Genomic DNA, 21,237 nt, shown 5'->3' on the forward strand with positions numbered 1-21,237 from the left:
TTACCAACACTTTATTAAGTAAAAAAATAAAAAAATGCAAAGCTTTAGCCAATTTTTCTAAATGTTTACCAACACTTTATTAAGTAAACAAAACATTTGTATAAGTAAACAATGCTGCTCACAAGTGTTCACAACAAGTGTTTCAAAGTTTTTACCAACACTTTATTAAGTAAACAAAAAGGTATGCAAACTTTTAGCCATTTTTTCAAAGTTTTTATCAACACTTTACAAAGTAAAAAACAATTTTATAAGTAAACAATGCTGCTCACAACAAGTGTTTCAAAGTTTTTACCAACACTTTATTAAGTCAACAAAAAAATGCAAAGTTTTAGCCAATTTTTCAAAGTTTTTGCCAACACTTTATTAAGTAAACAAAACATTTTTATAAGTAAACAATGCTGCTCACAAGTGTTCACAACAAGTGTTCACAATCACAACTCGGTCTCTCAAACTATTCTGAGTCACTCTGAGTCATGTCCATGGTCTCAGCTGTGAGGCGTAAGGCAGTGACTGTGGCTGTGCTTGGCCTCGAGGGTACAGCAGGTGGTGGTGTGGTCAGGAGTGGCTCTAGGGTGGAGGAAGGGTTGGGATGAGTGTGCTGGGGCTGTCTGGTCTGCAGCTGGGTGAGGAGTGGCGTCTGTGGCGTCCGATGAACATGGGCCTGGACTGGAAAGTTCTGCTTCTGCTGTGGGAAGTCGTGGTAGTCGTAGCCTTGGTAGGTGAGGGGCTGTTGAAAGCCGTGGAAGGGCTGTGACGTCGCCTGGGGTAGAGGAGCAGACCTGTACTGGGTAGGACAAACTTCAGCTGGGCCTTGAGGGTTGTGGAAAAGTGCTGTGATCTTCTGCTTCATCACCTGGTACTCGGCCTCGGGCAGGTCCCTCAGGGTCTGGCTCACGTAGGTGATGAAGGGCTTCCGGGCCGAGGATGCTCTGTCCAAGTCGACCAGCTGAGAGAGAAGTTCTGTGCTGGTCTTCATTGTGTCCCTGATCTCCAACAGCACACTGTCGTCCTGTCCCTCCAGTCTATCTCTCTGCCTGCGTCCTCTGGATCTGGTGGTGGAGGTGGAGGTGGGTTGGCCTCTGGTGGCTGCCGCTTGTTCCTCCATTTGTGACAGCACGGCGTCATCCTCCACGGGATCCTCCAAGTTCGGCACCATGGGGAGTTCAGCTGTCGAGGGCTCCTGGCTTGAAGATGCCTGGCTGTCTGAGGGCTGTCTGAGGGAAAGGGGTCTCAGAGGGGCTGCTCCTCGGTGGCGGATCTCACCCTCCAGGAAACTGCACTTGGCCATGACGTACTTCTCCCGGTCAGTGAGCTTGACGGCGGCCTGCCCGGATTTCTTGAGGTGTAGCTTCCCATACCAGGAGTGCATGTGCTTCCACCATCCAAGGAGTACTTCTGCAGTGTACCCCAGGCTCTCTGCCTTGTCTCTCCAAGCTGCCTGCTTCTTCTTGGTATCCCGATACAGTCTGTGGCCCTTTCTCCAGAGGTACTCGTTCTCCCTCAGCCATTCCAGCACATCGTCCTCATGCTCCTCGGAAACGGTGTACTGTTTCCTCTCTCCCTTCTTCTTCTCTAATTGCCTCTTCCTCCCTCTGGCTGGAGCTTGTTCAGTGCCTTCAGGGGCTTCAGCAGGGCCTTCATGTGCTTGAACAACAGGGCCTTCAGGGGCTTGGACATCAGGGCCTTCTGGGGCTTGAACATCAGGGCCTTGAGCAGCAGGGCTTTGGAGGGGCTTGAGGGCCTTGGGGCTGGTCCACCACAGCAGCAGCAGCTTCACCATCAGAGTCAGTGTCAGGGGGTAGGGTGCTGGTTCTGGCCTTCTTCACCTTGCCAGGGCTTGAACGAGTAGGCACGGACTTCCTTTTCTTGCCTGACTGACGCACCATGGTGTTGATACAAGAGGTAGTATAGAGATGTATCAATGTAGCCTTCTTCAATAACGAGATGTAGTAGAGATGTATCAATGTAGCCGCCAGCACGTCTTTCCGCTTTATGCTGACTGCGTGTATGTGTGTGACCATGGACGTAAATCTGTAATTGAAACCTATTGTTCAGGGGGATGATCTATTCATTCATCCCCCCTGAACAATAGGTATTACGTAAGGATTGAGGCCCATGTGTGTAATTGGGTTTTTACGGACGTGTATCAATCAGATATGATTATTTGCGTCTGGGGACCGACCTTTTGTGCGTGCTGCATCCCTTTATATCCACAGAGCGGACGCAATTCATACTCCCCGCATGCGCAGTGAACGGTTTGCATCCTATATACATCCGCTCGGCATCCCCTTTGTTTCCGTTAGGCGTACGTGATGCATCTGCTTTATCCGCTATGCATCCGCTCTTTCCGCTATGCGTCCGCTTCGTAATTATCTCCGGTAACCCCTTCGGAGCTGTCATCCACTTCCATCCGCTTTCATCCGCTAGGCTTCCGATGAACATTCGTTTAACATCCCCGCTACATACTACCCACGTCCGTTCTTTTCCGTTCTGTTTTCGCAAATTTTCGCAAATTTTGTCCATTTCTGGAGCGGATGAAAACGGATGGAGCCTCCCCTGAAATTTTGCTCGTCCGCTGTGTCCGTTATGCATACGTTTTGTGTCCATCGGCCAGTGGGACCGGGCCTTTACAAGCCGATCGCCTGTCTGATTATCAAGATGTTTGTGATTGGAATTACAAATTTAAAAAACCGTTTTCATAACACTACAGTCTATTCGGGAAAACGACTATGGTAAAACCGGTCACTCAAAGATTTTTACTTTTTTGAGGCACTTCTTGATAATTTTGAAGCGCAATTTTTTTAGGGCTTCAATATAACACCATATCACAGACACTGATAACAAGTAGGGCCGTGCATCTCCGTGCATCTCCTTTAATGAAGGACAGTTTTAACATTCTACTAATTGAGGTTGAACAACAACTACAAATAATTTGTGAATTTTTATTTTCCTCTAGAAACTGGACCAATCCTTACGCAGCAGCCAGAGGAAACCATCTTTGATACAGCAACCAATGTTGATTCAGTCTCCCTCCATTGTCGTGCTACCGGTGATGCACCAATCACCTACACGTGGGAGAAGGATGGTGCTCCACTCTCTCAGGCAACTAACGCTCGACTGGTCATCACACCTGGGCAACTGACCATCACTAGCCCAGAGAGAACAGTAGACGGCGGGGAGTATGTGTGCATGGCCACCAATCAGGTGGGGTCAGTGAGAAGTCTGCCAGCAGAGCTCGTCTTTGCCTGTAAGTGGTCTTGAAGATAGGAGTTAAAGACTTGGAACTTGTTTTTGTAGAATGAATACTGCCATGCGTAGTCTGCTTTTAGCCAGAAAGGCAGTGACTCTTAACATATTACCATGAGTTAGTTGCTTTTTATTCTTGTTGTGCTCAACAGACGACTTGTATATGATTGCCTCTTAAAGGTACTATGTCCCTTTTGCAGCCAACCTCAAATTCTGTAGAACTTTGCAGGAATTATGAATATGTCATGTATGTCCTATCTGTGAAATTTAAATGTTGGCAGTGTCCTCATATTCAAATTATGCAAGGAAACCCGTTTACTTGCTAGACTTCACTTTCAGACATGAGTGACTGACTGGCTTTTTTTTCTTCTTTGGTAATAACATACATGAAAAGAGTTGTAAAGGGTACATGAGCATTTGTCTACATCAATAACCCACTTCTTGTGATGGCCAAGATTAAACTGATTGAATCTTTGCGCAGCATAAAACGTATGACCATTCGGTACAATATTGTCTGAAAATCAAGACTATTACTTTGGGGCTCTATAGCCCTAAAGTCGATTTGACAACTAATAGTGGTTATTTTCCCACTTGAAGACATTTTCAGGTCCCGCCTTTTTTAGGGAAGTTCTAAATTAGTATTATCTTTCAAATGCAGTTGGAATTTAACTTTTTCTTTTTTTTGGGCCTGCAAATGGGACATAGTACCTTTAATGTTATAAAGATTTAGCAAAGTATTAAGAATTCTGATTATTGACTGTTAGATATGATCTATTTACTACCAGGTACTTCTCTCTCTCTCTTTCTCTCTCCTTTTCTCTCTCTTTTTCTCTCTCTCTTTCTCTCTCTCTTTCTCTGATTGGGTTTGGCATATGTTTTAGGTTTGATCCATGACCACCAGAGCTTCAATTTATTAATTTGTGTGTACACATACAATGATATGGTTAAATTTTGCTTCCGTTTTAAGAGTCTGCTGCCTCAATAGATATGTGATTATATAACATAAGATATGTGTTTATCATTTGTTGTTGTTTTTGTTGTTGTTGCAGATGTTGATTCATTTGACCCAAGTGCTACATCAACTCAGTCACTGACTGCAGGTCAGGGGGGCTGTGTAACCTGTAACCCGCCTCCACATTTTCCAGGTCAGTCTTAACACACCACCATGTCCATCTTCTCTCTCCCCTCTCACTCTCTCTCTCTCTCTCTCTCTCTCTCTTTCAATATCCTCTCCAACTCTCTCTCGTCCCCTCTTCAACCAACTCTCTCTCTCTCTCTCTCTTCCCTTGTCCAACTCTCTGTCTCTCTGTCTCTCTTTCTCTCTCTTTCCCTCTTCAACTCTATCTCTCTCTCTCTCTCCCTCTCTCTCTCTCTCTTCCCCTCTCCAACTCTCTTTCTCTCTCTTGTCCCCTCTCCAACTCTCTCTTTTCTCTCTCTCTCTCTCTCTCTCTCTCTCTCTCTCTCTCTCTCTCTCTCACTCCCTTTCTTTCTCTGCTCCATTCTATATCCTTCTCTTTTATTTTTTCTTTCCCTCCCCTCTTCTTTTCTCTTCCAATTACCTTTATGTTCTCCTTCCATCCCTTCCCTACACTCTCTTTTTCTCTCTCTTTCTCTTTAAAGACTTCTTTTTCACCCTCTTTTGACCGATTGCTTTGCAGTGTCATCTTAAAATCAAAATCGTAATAATAATTGTTGATTTATGTAAGAAAATACAAATGCTTTTTATGAATTCATGAGGGTATCATAAAATGTCTGATGATACATAAAGCTTTACTTTTTATTTTTATCCTACGCAAACCACAATATTTCATTTTATTTTACAAAGCTATATAATATGGAATCATTTCAGTCATGTCTTTTCAAAATCTACAGGGCAATGAGTGTAAAAATATGAAGCTTTTTGTTGTGGCTAGGCAGTGTTAAATGAAGCATTTTAATCCAAACTCAACAGCAAATGTGTGATAATTTGCAAATGGCATTGAAGTGTAATAACTTGAATATACATGTAGAAAATACAATTTGTAAAGTTTTGAAAACCTAAAAGGTTACCGGTATTTATCCGTATTTGAGAAAAAACTTCTTGAATGTTGCTGTGCCAAAGGACTTCATTTCATGCAATTCATCAAGTAGAAAATAATTAGGACACACCAATACATTTTCAATGAATTGAGTGAATGTTAAGGTGCATATAAATATTATGTACCTTAGCTTTGCAAGAGTTGATATGAAGGTTTACCTTTGAGAAACATAGTATATTGTACTTCATAGGAACAATGTTCTTGATGATAATGCAGCATCAGAATATTCCCTCAATTATCTAATATTATTTTATCTTGGCAAATGCTATGCTCTGGCATTATATATCCAGAGTTGCCTCTTATCAAACTTGTCTACCCTCAGAAAATCTTATTCTTAGCTTTATTTATTTATAAATTATTTTGTTTTATTTCATTTTGTAATCACCGTTTGCTGCGCTTGTATTTTCTTGGATCTCCACCGAAATGTTGATTGATCAAACGTTGCCGTGAGCAGACGGTTTGTACCCATCCTGACCATTGTCTATAGTGTATCCCATGATGCAATGTGTATCACATGACTAGTCAACTAACCATACAGTTTGATAGTTAGTGTTAGAGTTTGTTTGTTGCGTTGCTACTTTGTCTCTTTAACACTCCACTTCTATTTACTCGCAGAGGACAGACCAGCTGATAAATGTGTTCAGAGATACTAGGATGTCAACGTTATTTTGTCATACAACTGATATAAAGTTGAAAATTGATGTATCGGTTTTCTGTTCTGAAAGAAAATACATTTGAAATGGCTGAAATAATGACTGGTACAAGAACTCAATTTTTTCAATCTTTGGAAAGGAGTTGGTCCATAATTTTGTACAGCAATCAGATTTATATCGAGAGCTAGTTAACTTCAAGGATTTTATATGGTTATGTGATATCAATCAAGCAACCAAGCAGATCTGAAGCTTTTTTTAATTCCAAAGTCACATTAAAAATGGTTCAAATTCAATCAGTTTGTGACCTCAAGGGAAAATATTTCAGCTTATAGATTACAAAAATGTCCTTGTAGAATATATTACTTGCCGACCACACAATATACCCTGCAGTTTGTGCCGGTATCAATTTTGAGTGATAGAAAAATGATGTCCTTATTTCTGAACACATTTATCAGTGTGTGATGCAAGTGACACTATCAGTAAGTCCTTCTTCATGTTATACCATGTGAGAATCAGGAAGGCGTTAGATCTCTTCGGACCTCATGTGCAATCCTGTTTGATCATGGAAATCCATCTCATCTAATCCTCATCCAATCCAACATTTCTAGGAGTTCACCATTCACCTGACAAGCATTTTCAATAAGTAGGAAACGGATTGTATGGAATCCAAGTATTTGGAAACATGAGGGTGAAAAAATAGGGTTTGCAATGAAACAGAGCATGTTTTCTCCTTGTGACCCCCCCCCCCCCCTTCCTCATGCACCACTTACTAGAGGAGATGGCCTTGTTTTATTAGGCCCATATTAATTTACTATTTTAAAATACCAAATTTCTTACAATCTATCCTACATAGTGAAGATGCGAGTCTAATGGACTGACAAATTATGAATCGGTACTCTTTTAGTGCATACCACTTTCCTACGCCGATCATGAATATTCATATAGTCTAAGCTTGTTCAAATTATCCCCCCAAAATGTTCTGTGCATAAATCATCTTAGCATATTGACAGAAACATGGCTTGTTGTATCTTGTATACATAACATATGCAGGAGAAGGCATGCATTGCATAGTAAAAACCACCATCTTGCATAGTTATGTAATCGTGCAATACTCTTTCAAGGGCATGATTGCGATGACACAAGTTTCATGACATATGCATCTTCCTGTATATACTTCATACTGTATTTATATCGATATGAATGCTCCATTATCAATTAAAATCATATTCATTATTGGATATCAAAGTTATCAGGTTGCCTATATAGATTCCCGTAACTCGGTGATCAAATTGTGGAACCGGTTGTGTCATGTCATCATCAATGTACAAGTATTTTCCATGTAACAAAGTCATTTCATAGCATATCTGTTTTGTAGTCATTTCATCTTATAAGAATAAATATTGTCATTTGAAATCATGAAAACTGTACCCATTTTTAATCATCTTCATATTTGTGCTGAAGTCATACATCAAACTGGAGCTATTTTTCTCTTAGTACTTTAGTAAGTCCATGGCCCATTCAAGCTAGCAGTCAAATGTATGAAATTAAAGAACCAAGTGTCGTCTGTGAAGAGCCCTAAGGGGATCAAGTTACTGGTTAATAATACCAAAGTAGTCTGAAAATAGAAGTTGTATAGTATACAAATATATACTGCCTTGAGAGGTTCTGGTTAAAACTATGGGCCCAATGTGACTGCAATAGTGCTATTGCAGTCACTGAGGGACCATAGTTTTAATCAAGAGACTCAAATAAAGGCAGTATATATTTGTTTTATATACTTCATTCATATATTCATCATTCATTGATTGGTTAAAAGATTTTGCTGTAAAAATCAAAGAATTCAAACGTACCCACTAGCTGTGGCCATTCCTATTACCTTGTCATTTCCTGCGTGCACAGTCCAAAATTAATACTAGTTCCATAAAGTTTGCAGCGATCACTCATAGGATTTCAACAGCATGTCGTATTCTCATACTCAATGTTAAATTTTAATATACCAGTACTTTAAAACTTTACGCACTGTGACACGAGTACTGTGTTCATTTTTTGCTAGCCGTAAATTGTACTTTTAGTTTCAAGAGGTACTATTTACGGCTTGGGAGCCGTATATAGTACCTTTGACAAAATAGTGTGTTTATTTGTGATCATGTGACACACTTTTAACCAATCAATGAACAAGAATATATGAATGAAGTATGTAATAACCCGTAACATTGAATTGCTGAGCAGCAACAAGCTTACCCTGACATTCTTTTTGCGCTGTAGACTTCTTACCATGCTTGTGGTAGCATCAGAAATTTCCCTTATGTTTACATCCATCCAGTCTGTACATATGGCTTTTGATTATAATTGTAAAATTATATTTGCTTTGAGGTGTTCAAGTTGAAGAAATTACTTATTGCTTTTAATGCTGTATGATCTAGGTATAAATATCAAAAAGGATGTGGTTGCTGTTTAGATGAACTGCAAATATCCAGATATATGTTTGAAAACTTGTGCTTTCAAGGAAAAAAAAATGTTGCCCAGTCTTAGATGTGTTGTAGATTTTTTTTTTCAAAGAGAGAAATTAGTCTCATGTCTGTCAAAGTATATAAATTCACAACAAATCCTTTTGTTCATTCCTTATAGTCAAAATAGACATTTTAGTATTCAAACTGTTACAAAAAATACCAGTCAAACCTGAAAGCTTCCTTTTTGTGTACAAAAGAGTACAATTTAAGTATGTTTATTTGTGTGGTGTAGTTCATAGGTTAAGACCTGATTAATGTACTATTGATCCTGTTAAAGAAATTTATGATCAATATAATCTATAGGATAGATAACACACGTAAGATTTTGTTCATTGCTCTGTAATTCCTTTTTTTTTGGGGGGGGGGGTATAGACAGATTTTATCTTGCATTCGTCTTTTCTTTTTTTCTCTTTTCTTTTTAACTTCAGCTTCAATTTTAATGTTTTGTTCACATTTCTGTTTAGTTATGTTATTATTTTGTGTTACATTTATTTTCATCTTATATGTATTTCATTCTGTTCTTTCGGGTAGGGGGGGGGGGAGGAGAGAGGGGAAATGAAGGACTGTTGTGTTTATGAGCCTTTTGGTTTTATATTTGATTCATTGGTTTTAAATTCATATTCCTTTCTAAACCATTTGTTGTTAATATTTGTGGATTGTTTTTGTTTATCTTCTTATCTCCTTTTTGTTCACTGGGGAGGGGGGGGGGGGGTGGTGTAATTTAAAAAAGCCATTACTCCACCAGAATTTACTTTGATGTATGTTCACAAATTTCTTAAAACTTTCAAGCATCCAGATTTTGCATTAGTATTATGTTCTTCTCATATAACTGCATTTTGTGTTTCTTGTTTTCTTCTATCTCTACCAATATTAAAACATTTATTTGATTGTTTCTTTTTTTATTTTTTTTATTTTTTTTATTATGATTTCAAATTCTTATTTGAACTATCATAAGGTATGTGAACTCTCATCTCTCAGAAATATATTGGAATCAAAATGTCCCATGAAGAAGGATTTAGTCATTAACTTACGAAGGGCTTGGCGTTGAAAGTAATCTTTCCCTTTTTCCCTTGTTTTTACTTTTCTCTATCATCTAAAAACTTGTTATTATTGACTTAAAGATTTCTTGTCAAGATGAACAGTAATCATGGGTATAAAAGGAATAAACCACATTGATATTTTTTCTCTCTTGAGTATGATTTAACACAAAGAAAGGGTGCTTGTAATGAGAAATAAACTAATTAGCTTGATATATAGAGAGCTAAAAAGATAATAAAATTATGCCTTCAACAAAATTGCTTGGATTTATAGGAAATCTTAGTTTCGCTGAATGCTGATGACATAAAACTAATTTTGGTGTGCTTCTCCCCACTTTACTTATCTATGCACTTGCATGGACTAATGAATTCACTGAATTGAATGCAATACACGAGGAACCATAGCCCTCTAGCATTTCCCTCCCTTAATTTGATTCAAGAGTATAAAAACAGAAATGTTGATTGCATTAAGATTGATGTAGAACTGTACAATAGTTGTTTTGAATGAACAATACTTGAAATGGGTTTCAATTATTATTGGTTGAATTATCTGCTAGATAGGCATGTATGTATTAATGGTGAATTGAGTGCTGTCATTATTGAAAGTCAGATGTAATATGTAATTCGATGGCTCATAGTTAAATTAGACTAAATTATTAGAGTGATATAACCTGGAGCGGGAAGTGCATGTGTTGAATAACTTCTATAGAAATGTACTTTTATGCAAAAATTATTGAGAGTTTTTGGGCTGCATTTTGTGAGATATTTCACTGGGAAGTCGGTGTGAAACTTGTCAATCCAGTTATTTGATATGTTAGTTAAAAATTAAAAAAAAAAAAAACAAACAGAATTGTTCTTATCTCTTTTTAGGCAAATTGGAAGATGTTGTAGAAAGAAAATATGTAATAATCATGGTAACAGTGGATAAGTAGTTGCTCTAAACTGTTAGGTGACAGTCTGTTTTATGTTGGTGTGTACATGGATGTATACATCTAAAGGGATGTTATGTGTAGTGATATTTTGCATATCTAATCCTAGATTTACGCTACGATGGTGCTAATTGTGCGTGCCACTCTCTCTCATCTTTCATGCAGGTATCTTGGTCAATTGGTTCCATGAGAATATGTTGGTGGACTCCAGCGATAGCCGCATCCGGGTTATGGATGACGGTCGACTCTGCTTCTTCTACGCTTTGGCAAGTGATGCAGGAGCATACAGGTGTCAGGTCAAGAGCAATGTTATCTCTGACGGAGGTGTCGAAATGAGAGTCAGTCCATTGGTCACTGTTACAGTCAATGCCGGTAATTAATAATATTAATGATAATAAGTTTACCCAGGGCAGCCGCATCAGCTTCGATGGTGTTTTTCCTGAGAGACCTGCAATTATCAGTACCCCTGCGAATGCCCCACCTGGGTGGAGAGTGGTAAATGTGGATCAATGTTGTGCCAAAGGACGGGCTTGTGCCGGGCTGAGATTTGAACCCTCAACCCTTGGATTGATAGTCAAGGGAATGAACCACTATTCTTTACATTACTGTATCAATGAATATAGCAATTTTTTTTTTCATTATTATTTTTTCTTCCATTATTCTGTTGGCTCCTTTTGGGCATCTATTACATATATCTTATATCATATATATCTTATAATATAGCGCTCAGTAAATACTGGACCTTTGCTCTGTGCAGTTGCAATCCATTTACACATCAATAAAAAAAAAAACTGTTGTGGTTTACTGCTTCGTGTCTGAACGAGCCTTTAGTCATGTTTAAAACCTGGACTATTGAAAGTAAAAACAAACTTATGATCGAATACTGGCCTTGTTCTTCAAGTGATTCCCTACATCCAGTTCCAATCAATCATTACACTCAACTCTTTGACCTTTCTTGTTGTTACAGGTTCTTCAAGTTCAGCTATCAGGATTGTTCAAGAGAACAGACCTACCGATGTGACGACCATTGCTGGAGAAGACATCAAATTTGAATGTTTCTTCTATGGCCCGTAAGTATTCCATCCACATGGAGGAAAAACAATTACTCTTCCTTTTTGTATGTATTTTTTATAAACCATTATGGAGGCAACCATACCTAGAGAAAAAAAGCAAACTATAAGTATGCTAAATATATTACTCATTGCGGATGTAATATCGAAAATAATATCGCTAGTGATATTTGTTTGTCTCGCAATGCCGGCCAGCACCAGTCGATTCTAATCAGCAGACGGGCCGAGCCAGGGGCCCGTTGATTGGTTGAGCTCGCTACTGCTTCCGCCCAGCAGGCGAGCCGAACCAGCAACCTGCTGATTGGTCGAGCACCGTGTGCATCGGCCAATAGGCCTTGTGCGTTATTGTTCCAGGGTTCGTACGGGTCATGGAAAACCTGGAAAGTCATGGAATTTTACTTTATTGCTTTTAAGGCCTTGAAAGTCATGGAAAATTATTTTTTCCATTGGAAAGTCATGGAAAGTCATGGAATATCAAAATTATGGACAACTATAGTATTTTCTCACTATACAAGTGAATAAATGGAGATATTTCAACCATTTTCTTCTCGTATTTTCTTTCATTCGTAACATACCGACTGATTGTACTTGTGAATGTGTTCACTATGATCGATGGATAAGCGCTGTGTACGTGGGTGTGTACGTGTACGATACGAACTACGTGTGTATGGTCAGTGTATGGCGGTACGGTCCACATCGTGCGCACATGGCTAGCTTGCGAGCGAGCTCGCTAGCGCTAGCTCAGTTCAGCAAGCTAGCGCACGTGTACGTGTGCAGTGTGTGTGTGCATATGATGATGGTGCCAACGCGACATGTGACACTCCAAGAACGAATGTAATGCCTCGATTGCACTTTGGCTTTGCATTAAATTGCGACCACTTAGACTACTACAATTTTTACACTTCTCCAATAAATGAGGAAAAAGTAAATTAGTAATATTTGTTTTTTAATTTTCATTATTTAAATAAAAAAGGAACAATACTGACGTGTCAACAAGGCAAATTGGCAGCGCTAGCTCGTTGACGATCTATATATCGACGCGACGGCATGTGTTTTGAAACTTTTGTGCATGTGTTGATTCTTCATGAAACGGAGTTGTTTATTTTCACAGACCTTGGAACTCGTCACGTGGATATTTTCACCATTACAAATTTTGTGGAAGTGATATTCAAAATGCCTGGAAATTGTCATTTTAAGGATGCTTGGTTAGAACACCCGGATTACCGTGGCTGGATTTTGAAAGAAAGTTCCGATCTGGGGACTGCTAGATGTGCTGTTTGTATGTGTAAATTCAGTGTCCGTAATATGGGCGAAGCAGCCGTCAAGAGCCACAAGAAGAGTGAAAAACACACAGCAAACCTCCAACAGCAACAACGTCGTAAGTGAGCATTTTTAATGTGAATTTTACCGATCCTTTAGTTTATTGAGCATGAATCCAAATAATGACTGATAATAATTATATAAAAATGAAAGATTTGAGATTATTTAGCGATGCGATGTCACCTCGCAGGCATTGGTTACTGCTTACTGCGACCAGCCCGTTCGGGAGCGTCCCCGGCCCCGGGCCGGGCCGGCTAGGTTACTGCATGCAACAGCCCGAACGCTAACCCAGGGGGCTCCGCACTCACACGCCAGTGTTGTACCGGGCACTGTATGTGGACTGCAGAAAAAAAAAATAATAATAATTTACCTTAAAATTGACCCCAAAAATCATAAAACTAAATTTTGTACTTACAATTGGGTCCAACAGTTTGCTTGCCTTGAGAAGTATTTCCTCCTTTCTATTTCTTTAAAATATGTTTTTAAGGAATGAGTCAAAAATTAGTCCACTTGTCTTAGTGACTTACATCAATTGGCCAAAAGTTGCCGTGAATTTTTTTTTTTTTTCCTTCCCCATACTGTCAAACGGTTGTCAAAATAGGAAAACGTTTATGCTTTTAATGGTCGTTTGAACGGCAGTTAAACGTTTTGACTCGGCCCTAAATCTTACCAAATGATGATATTTATATTTTATTTATTTTAATAGACATTTTTTTCTTTTCTCCTAGATTCTACTCTCTCACTCAAGAGCTTCTTCAAGGCAAAAGGTGCAGAAAGTTCATCAGTATCTATCACGTCTACAGATGCAACAACCAGTACTTGTGCGCCATCAACCTCTAAAGTGACAACTCCCATTCCTGTTGCTGCAAGAGAGGAAACTTTAAAAGCTGAAATACTCTGGTGTCTGAAAGTGGTGGAGGATCATTTATCATTTCATTCTTGCCAGCACAACAGTGAGCTCTTTCAAAGAATGTTTCCGGACTCAGCTATTGCTAAGGGTTTCACGTTGTCAGAAACAAAATGTCGGTATATGACGGTGTTTGGTTTGGGCCCATATGTGCAAGACCTCCTTTATGACAACATAAAACAATCAAACCACTATGTGATACTGTTTGATGAAAGCCTCAACAAGAAGCTCCAGAAAAAGCAGATGGACTTCCTCATAAGAACATGGCAACACAATGAAGTTTGCACTCGCTACTTGACGTCTGTGTTCATCGGACATGGTTCAGCTGTTCACCTCAAGGAAGAACTGAATAAAGTTCTGCACACAGTTGGCTTGGAAAAATTACTGCAAATATCAATGGATGGTCCCAACGTTAATTGGAAGATGTATGATGACTTTACGCGAGAGTACACTGCTGACCTGACCAAATCCATACTGAATATAGGCTCATGCGGGCTCCATATAGTTAATGGTGCTTTTCTGACAGGTGCCAAGGCTGCTGACTGGGAGGTGGAAAGCTTTCTATCATCCTTGTATTACCTGTTTTCTGATTCCCCTGCCAGAAGAGAGGATTATCAGAAGATAACTGGAGATCATACCATGCCACTTAAGTTTTGCAAGACCCGATGGCTGGAAAACCTTCCTGTTGCAGAGAGAGCAATCAGCATCTGGGAGAGTGTATGTGCGTATGTTAAAGCAGTAGAAGAGAAGAAAATCCCTCACCCAAAGAACAAGTCCTTTGAAACTGTTTCAAAATGTACTCATATAACTGATTTCTTAGCAAGACTGTACTTCTTCATATCTGTTGCAAAGCTGGTCAATCCTTTCCTAACACAGACTATCAGACTGATGCACCAATGCTGCCCTTTTTAGCTGAAGACCTTACTAGAATGCTTGCATCCCTTATGCAGCGATTTTTAAAGCTGGACAGGAGTACCATTACTTCTCCTTACAAGATAATGCAGGTAGATGTTAGCAGTGAGGCCATTCAGCTGCCCTTGGCCAAGTTGGACATTGGATTCTACACTGAGAAGAAGCTGAAAGATCTGAAGGCGAAAAATATCATCAGTGAGCTGAAAGTTCTGGAATTTCGCACTCAAGCAAAGAAGTTTCTTGCTGCAATGACCCGGAAGCTCATTGAGCGATGTCCGCTTAAGTATGCACTTGTGAGAAATATAGGATGCTTGAGTCCAAAGAACATGGCAAAAGACAAAGAAAACTCCACTGCAAAGCTGAAGAGGGTGCTTAACACCCTTAGTGATGCCCACAGACTTAAGGATTCATGTGACGATATCCTAAGAGAATACTCAGAAGCATGTGATGAGGCATCAAGAAGTGCAGAGATGAGAGACTTTGATCCAAAGAAAGAGAGATTGGACTCTGTAATGTGCAAATTTCTGTCCGAGTCTCGCTATTCGACCCTCTTAAAGTTGGTCCGCATGTTGCTTGTCTTGTCCCATGGACAAGCCTCCATTGAGAGAGGTTTCTCAATCAACAACGAAGTTGAAGAGGACAATCTCCTGGGACACTCACTGATATCATTGAGGGCCATTTATGACCATATCAAGTATGTTGGAGGAATCAAGAATGTGACTATTGACAAATCAATCATGTTGGCTGCGTCTGCAGGCAGGCAGAAATACCACATCTATCTCGATGAACAGAGGCGTAAAAAGGAAAAGGAAAAGAAAGAAGGAAAGAGAAAAGGACTGATGGATGGTTTGGAAGAACTAAAGGCCAAACAAATGAGACTGCAAGCAGATGTGAAAAGTCTTCACACCTCAGCAGACAAGTATGCTGAGGAAGCAGAGTCACAAGGAAGATTGACTTGTATTTCCAAATCAAACAGCCTCCGACGTACAGCAAAGGAGAAGGCATCCCAGTTACAAGTAATTCAGAAACAGATTGATGAACAGCTGAATGCCATTAAGAATTATTAAAGAACTTGGACAGTTTGTTACCAATGCCACCAAATATTCAGACAGGTGCAATGTGTAGAGGGATTTCTTTCAAACAGCTACATGAAGATGTCTCAAGAAAAAACTCATTCAGAAATTATTGACCAGCTTAATGCTAGCGAAACAAGAATTCATCAGCTGATGTGAGTAGGCCTACTGTGTTTTGTTGGTGAAATCAAAATTGGTGATGGTATGTGTGTGAGTTTGTGTGTTGGTGTTGTTTTGTTTTCTTTTTTTTTTGGGGGGGGGGTAGTTACCTTGTACATGCAAAGGAGAGCTATTGAAGGAATCATGGTGGTCCATGAAACCAGGAACAGGCAATTTGTATTCTTTAGAAGTGAAAATTGCCATTAAAAAATGGACAATTGTTGATATGAATACATGTATGTGTAATTGTAAGAATATTATATAGCAGTGCATATCGAATATGATGAAAAAATAACATGTAATTGTAACAGATGAAATAACTAGATAACAAAAGCTGCCTTTCTATTAGTAGACTTGAAACATGCACTTTGCTTCGCTTTGATTTGAGATCAAATTTTCAGTCTACCGTGTAAAAAAAATGTGTAAAAGTCATGGAAAGGTCATGGAATTCTGGCTAGAAAAGTCATGGAAAGTCATGGAATTAAATTTATGAGAAAGAGTATGAACCCTGTGTTCCCATTATCGCTCAAATTATTGACCGCTGCGCCGGTCCTCCCATAGAGTATAAAACACGCTTGCTTACATTAGTTTTCATCACCTGACCAAGTGTTGCAGCGGCGCACGAAACGTCGTGATCTTTTAGATCCCTTATTGACCACATTGCGAGACAAACGAATATCACTAGCGATATTATTTTCGATATAAGTATGCTTATATAAGATTGGCTTGTATGCAGCTGGTAATGAGAAGGGGTATTATACTGCCAGCAAAATCAAGGCTATCAAAATGATCAGCTCAAATCTGCTAGCTAGCTTTCAAAGATCTAAGACACAACACAATAAATACCAGTGTACCAAAATGTTGCTTAGCATTTCATCTGAGCCCAACACTGAGTTAAAATGCCAGTATTTCTGACTTAAAATTGAATTGAATACCCCCTCCCCATCCTTCTTTCTTGATCTGTGACTTTGCCAGGCAACCAACGGGTCAGATTCCCAGGGTCCAGTGGGTACGTACCTCACCTCCTGGTGCTGGGTTGCCCACCGGTAGAGCCGTGCTGGAGGAAGGGGGTGAGATCTTAAGCATTGTGGGCGTGCAGCTGGAGGATGCAGGTTCCTACCTCTGTTACATCGATGACGTCAACAGTGGAGCTTCGGCAGGACTCAATGTTGCGGGTAAGTTGACGGTTGATTTGATCTACTTTACATAACCACTACGAAAGCAAGTACATGCAGTGAAACCTGTGTATAAAGACTGCTCAAGATATACAAGAACATGGTTTTCAGAAACAGCTGGTCTTATGCCTAGTTTCCTGTAGAATGTGTTTCAGCGAGAAAATGTTTTATTAACAGGTGATCTATATATATAGATGGGTTCCAAAGCAGCTAGGTTTCACTGTATATGTCTGTAAGCAACCAGATGAATTAACCTATGACTTTAAGTCCTGTCCATAAACTTGGTTATTACAATTAATGCCTTACGAAAGGAAACTATAGCATATCATGACTTACTTAAGAGAACTATACCTTCTGGTTATAAGACCTCTGCTCTACCACTGAGTCATCAAGATATGATGGACATGGCAGTAATGCAGAGGCTGAGTTTCAGAGATGCATCAAATGCTAGTCAAATTTTTATTGTAAAAATCTAAGAAACTATTGACTGAGATTGTTAGAAGATATTTTTAAAACAAAACTATTAGCAATCCTGTAATATGAAGATATGAATGTGATATGTTATACAACATCAAGCTGTTTTAAAACAGACTTGTTATGTTATACACTGATTCGGGCGACTTCTGGTGGAAGTGCGCCCTCATAAGGTGACGCCATAACTGGGGGGCGTCTGACTGCAGCTAGCTAGCTTACATTGCATTGCAGCGCATGCAAAAGCGCAGCGCGCGAAAATATATGCAAGAAAATTAAAACAATACACATGAAATCCTTTTTGTCCAAAGAAAAACGTCAAAAAACGGTAACAAAACTCGCGAGTAACAGAGGTGCAGCGAATAGAATCGATCGCTCAACGGGTATGCTATACCTATACCCAACCTCGCCCAGGCCGGCCAGGGTCGCTGCTCCGCTAGCTAGTAACCGCTCTCGAGCTCTCTGTACTGTCAGCTGGATCGGAGAAGCCCCCCAGTTATAGCGCCGCCACCGGCGGGCAGGTACATAAAACCCCCAAACCGAATCGGTGTATACAATGTCAAGCTGTTGAAGAGGCTGTTCACACCGCAATGAGATAGCGCGGTCTATCGTAGCACCCCCTTTTTTCTAGCGTGCGCTAGACCGCGCTATCTCTCGTGGACCACCCCAAGCGGTGCTCCAGTGGCACGCCGTTTTGGCTCGCCGTGGCTCGCTGTTGGGCGGACCGAAACGACATTGTACCTTCCAAACTGCAGAGATAGCGCGGTCTAGCGCGCGCTGTCTATGCCGGTGTAAACAGCCTTTTAGACAAACTGTCAACACTTCCTAATACTGCCTTTGGTTATTCCATGATTTTTTTTCTCACCAAATAGGAGTATGATTACATACAGTTTCTTTAATTTGTTTATGTTTAATAAGCATTTTTATCATGCATTATTTTGCTTTTTTTTTTACCATGTAGAAGCGCCAGCGTGGGTCAGCGAACCAATGGATGCCATGAAAGACATCAACACCATGCAGGAATGGAACGTAGAGGCTGAGGAGGCTGACCAGTACACCTGGTATCGCAATGGAGAAATATTGACCGCTCGAGACAGACATCAGTTTCGCAACAACCTCGAAACACTCATAATAAGCGACCTTATGACGACGGATACAGCCATGTATCAGTGCTTTGCAAGCAATGATCATGGCATGATTTATTCCGCTGCACAGCTGTCCGTAAGAGGTAAGAACAACTGTAAATATTACTTGTTAGTACTTGAAGACAAAGTCTAACGGTTCTGTTTAAGTCTGTTGAAAAGGTTACAAGAGAAAGGGGGAAGGAGAGAAAGGCGCATACTTTAAATTAGAAATCAGTTTAAGCTGTACTTTTCAAATTCATCCAACATATTCTCCAGCAATCATTTTTATTTTCTTTGCTGTGTACAAAATATTGATGTGGAAATGGACAAATAGACAGAATAGAAGTAGACAGAATAAAAGTAGACAAATTTTTCCATTTCTCCTCAGAGGCTGTGATTTTTTTATGCCAAATAAATGAGAATGATCGATACATTCGCTCTTCTCATCATGCTTGTTTTGTTTTTTTGTCATTGGCTCTGTCAGCCTTCCCACCCGAGTTCCTGAGCCCAATGGAAACAGACAAGCCTGCCCCACTCACAGCTACAGTCACTGTGGTATGCGATGTGGATGCTGCCCCCGCTCCGACGGTCACATGGCAGCACGATGGTCAACCCATCACAGACGGCGCTCGCTACAACTTGACCGCTGACCCTCCTAACCTGGTCATCATAGATGTACAGATGTCCGATGGTGGAACTTACCAGTGCACTGCCACCAATTCAAATGGAACAGTGACCGGCGAGGGTAGTCTGGATATAAAAGGTCAGCTAGTGCATTGTTTGTGTATTGATATCAGGACTGTCATGTAGAAAGGTTGAGTGGACACTCATTATATGGAGTTGATGAATCAAATCAAATCAAATTTTGGAATAACTGCAGAATACCCAACAACACGGTTACCCTAACATGACCATTCAGAAGATATCTGTATTTAGAAGTACCACTTCCTCCCAGCAATCTTGCATAATTGCGTAATTGCCGGCGATAAGGCTGCAGCGCCGTATAGGCCGCACCCCCGATTTTGACATTTAAAAAAAAAAAAAAAAAAAAAAAATTGTCAAAGTCAGGATTTGATCTCTTGTGTATAAATGTTAATTTGACTAAAATCACTGCCTTAGACCACTCGGCCATCCCGCACTGATACTAGCTTATGTAGTTTTTTGTGATGTATACATTTCGCCTCTCTCTTGTGTATTGAAAAGGATTCAAAATAGCAACTTCGCGTGCTGGATGCTTCGCGGCAGCTCCGTTAAACGGGCCCTTCTTTTACTTTTGCAATTCATTGGCACGAACTTAGATCAAGATCTATCGGCAGATGTTGTTTTTGGAAGTTTATTTTCGTCTTCATGTCAACAATGCAAGATAAAATTGTCGTTTAGATGTGTGGAAATGTATAGTTATTGTACCGTTCGTAGATCTAGTCCCATATGTGCAAATTCGTGCTGTTTTTAACTTACTTTTTAAAATTTTTTTTTTACTCTTTCGTCGCATAGGCCGCACCCCGACTTTTTGATATTTTCTCTTCCAAAAATACTGCGGCCTTTACGCCGGCAAATACAGTACTATGCTTTGGATAACAATATGTGAGACGATATAAATAATTTTATGCAAATCCAAATGTATACAGCTAAAAATTCAAATCCAATCTAACCCAATCTAATCTATCTTCCACTTGATTTCTTTGATAGATGCGACAGTGATCACGGGGCATCCTGATAACACCTTGGTAGAGGTTGGGCAGTCTACCACCCTAAAATGTAAAGCTGCTCATGATGAATACTTGGAGTTAACCTACCTATGGGAGCACAATGGAGTAGAAATCGACCTCAGTGAAATCGAGAGATACAGAATGGTAAGACTGCGTACTAAGCATATTTCACTTGCATAATGATAATAGATCCATTTATATAGCACAGCTTCTATATGAATATACTCTACTGCGCTTAATTCAAGGTATGATATAATTACTCCGGTTGCAGCTGAGCCGCCATTATAAGGCGCTAAAGCATTCAAGGATTTTCTTTCTACCGGATACCCATTTACTTCACCTGGGTGGAGAGTGGCAAATGTAAACTGATTTCTTGCCAAATGGCATTAGTTTCGCAGCGGCACTCGCACCACAAACCACGTAATCCACAGTCTTGTGACGTATCCACTAATGTGATATAATGAAATTACATTGAACAGCTTGTTGTTCGCCGACGGAATAAGAGAATTATTGTGTGATGTGTAATGTTTCATTATCAGAGTTCTTAAAGGTAATACAAAGTTTTTGGATGGGGTCCTGAATTTGGTTCAAATGAACATATTGGAAGCATATGCGATCCTACAATATTCAGGGATCGTTGTTGCGGTTGAATTATCGAGTCTAAAGTTATGAAATTGTAAATAATAAACTCTTTATGTTATATAGCTCCCTCTCAAGGTCAAGATATTAATTAAGCTATAAAACAATGTTTCTTGACTAAAACCGACCTATTAGCTATTCCCGTTTGGAAATTATATATCACAACTACATATTCTGAGATTTTCATGGTCACAGCTATCATTGTACAACTGTAGGCGCTATTTG

The 21,237-nt window shown here is 39.8% G+C and overlaps 1 protein-coding gene across 3 annotated transcripts in view; it reads left to right on the forward strand.

Annotated features, from left to right (window-relative positions):
- LOC115923164 (contactin-2-like) overlaps nt 1-21,237 on the forward strand; it is a 98,765-nt gene that overhangs the window by 60,088 nt on the left and 17,440 nt on the right. For 2 of the 3 annotated variants that reach the window (XM_030983474.1, XM_030983480.1), the window contains 9 exons: nt 2,957-3,247; nt 4,296-4,391; nt 5,779-5,781; nt 10,619-10,825; nt 11,421-11,523; nt 16,870-17,069; nt 18,502-18,768; nt 19,149-19,427; nt 20,354-20,517. In XM_030983474.1, the coding sequence (XP_030839334.1) occupies nt 2,957-3,247; nt 4,296-4,391; nt 5,779-5,781; nt 10,619-10,825; nt 11,421-11,523; nt 16,870-17,069; nt 18,502-18,768; nt 19,149-19,427; nt 20,354-20,517 (1,610 nt within the window). The remainder of the gene's footprint in view (nt 1-2,956; nt 3,248-4,295; nt 4,392-5,778; nt 5,782-10,618; nt 10,826-11,420; nt 11,524-16,869; nt 17,070-18,501; nt 18,769-19,148; nt 19,428-20,353; nt 20,518-21,237) is intronic. The other variant, XM_030983484.1, reaches the window with a different exon arrangement.

Source organism: Strongylocentrotus purpuratus, unplaced genomic scaffold, assembly GCF_000002235.5.
Source record: "Strongylocentrotus purpuratus isolate Spur 01 unplaced genomic scaffold, Spur_5.0 spur5_contig_829, whole genome shotgun sequence".
Taxonomy (NCBI): Eukaryota; Metazoa; Echinodermata; class Echinoidea; order Camarodonta; family Strongylocentrotidae; genus Strongylocentrotus; species Strongylocentrotus purpuratus.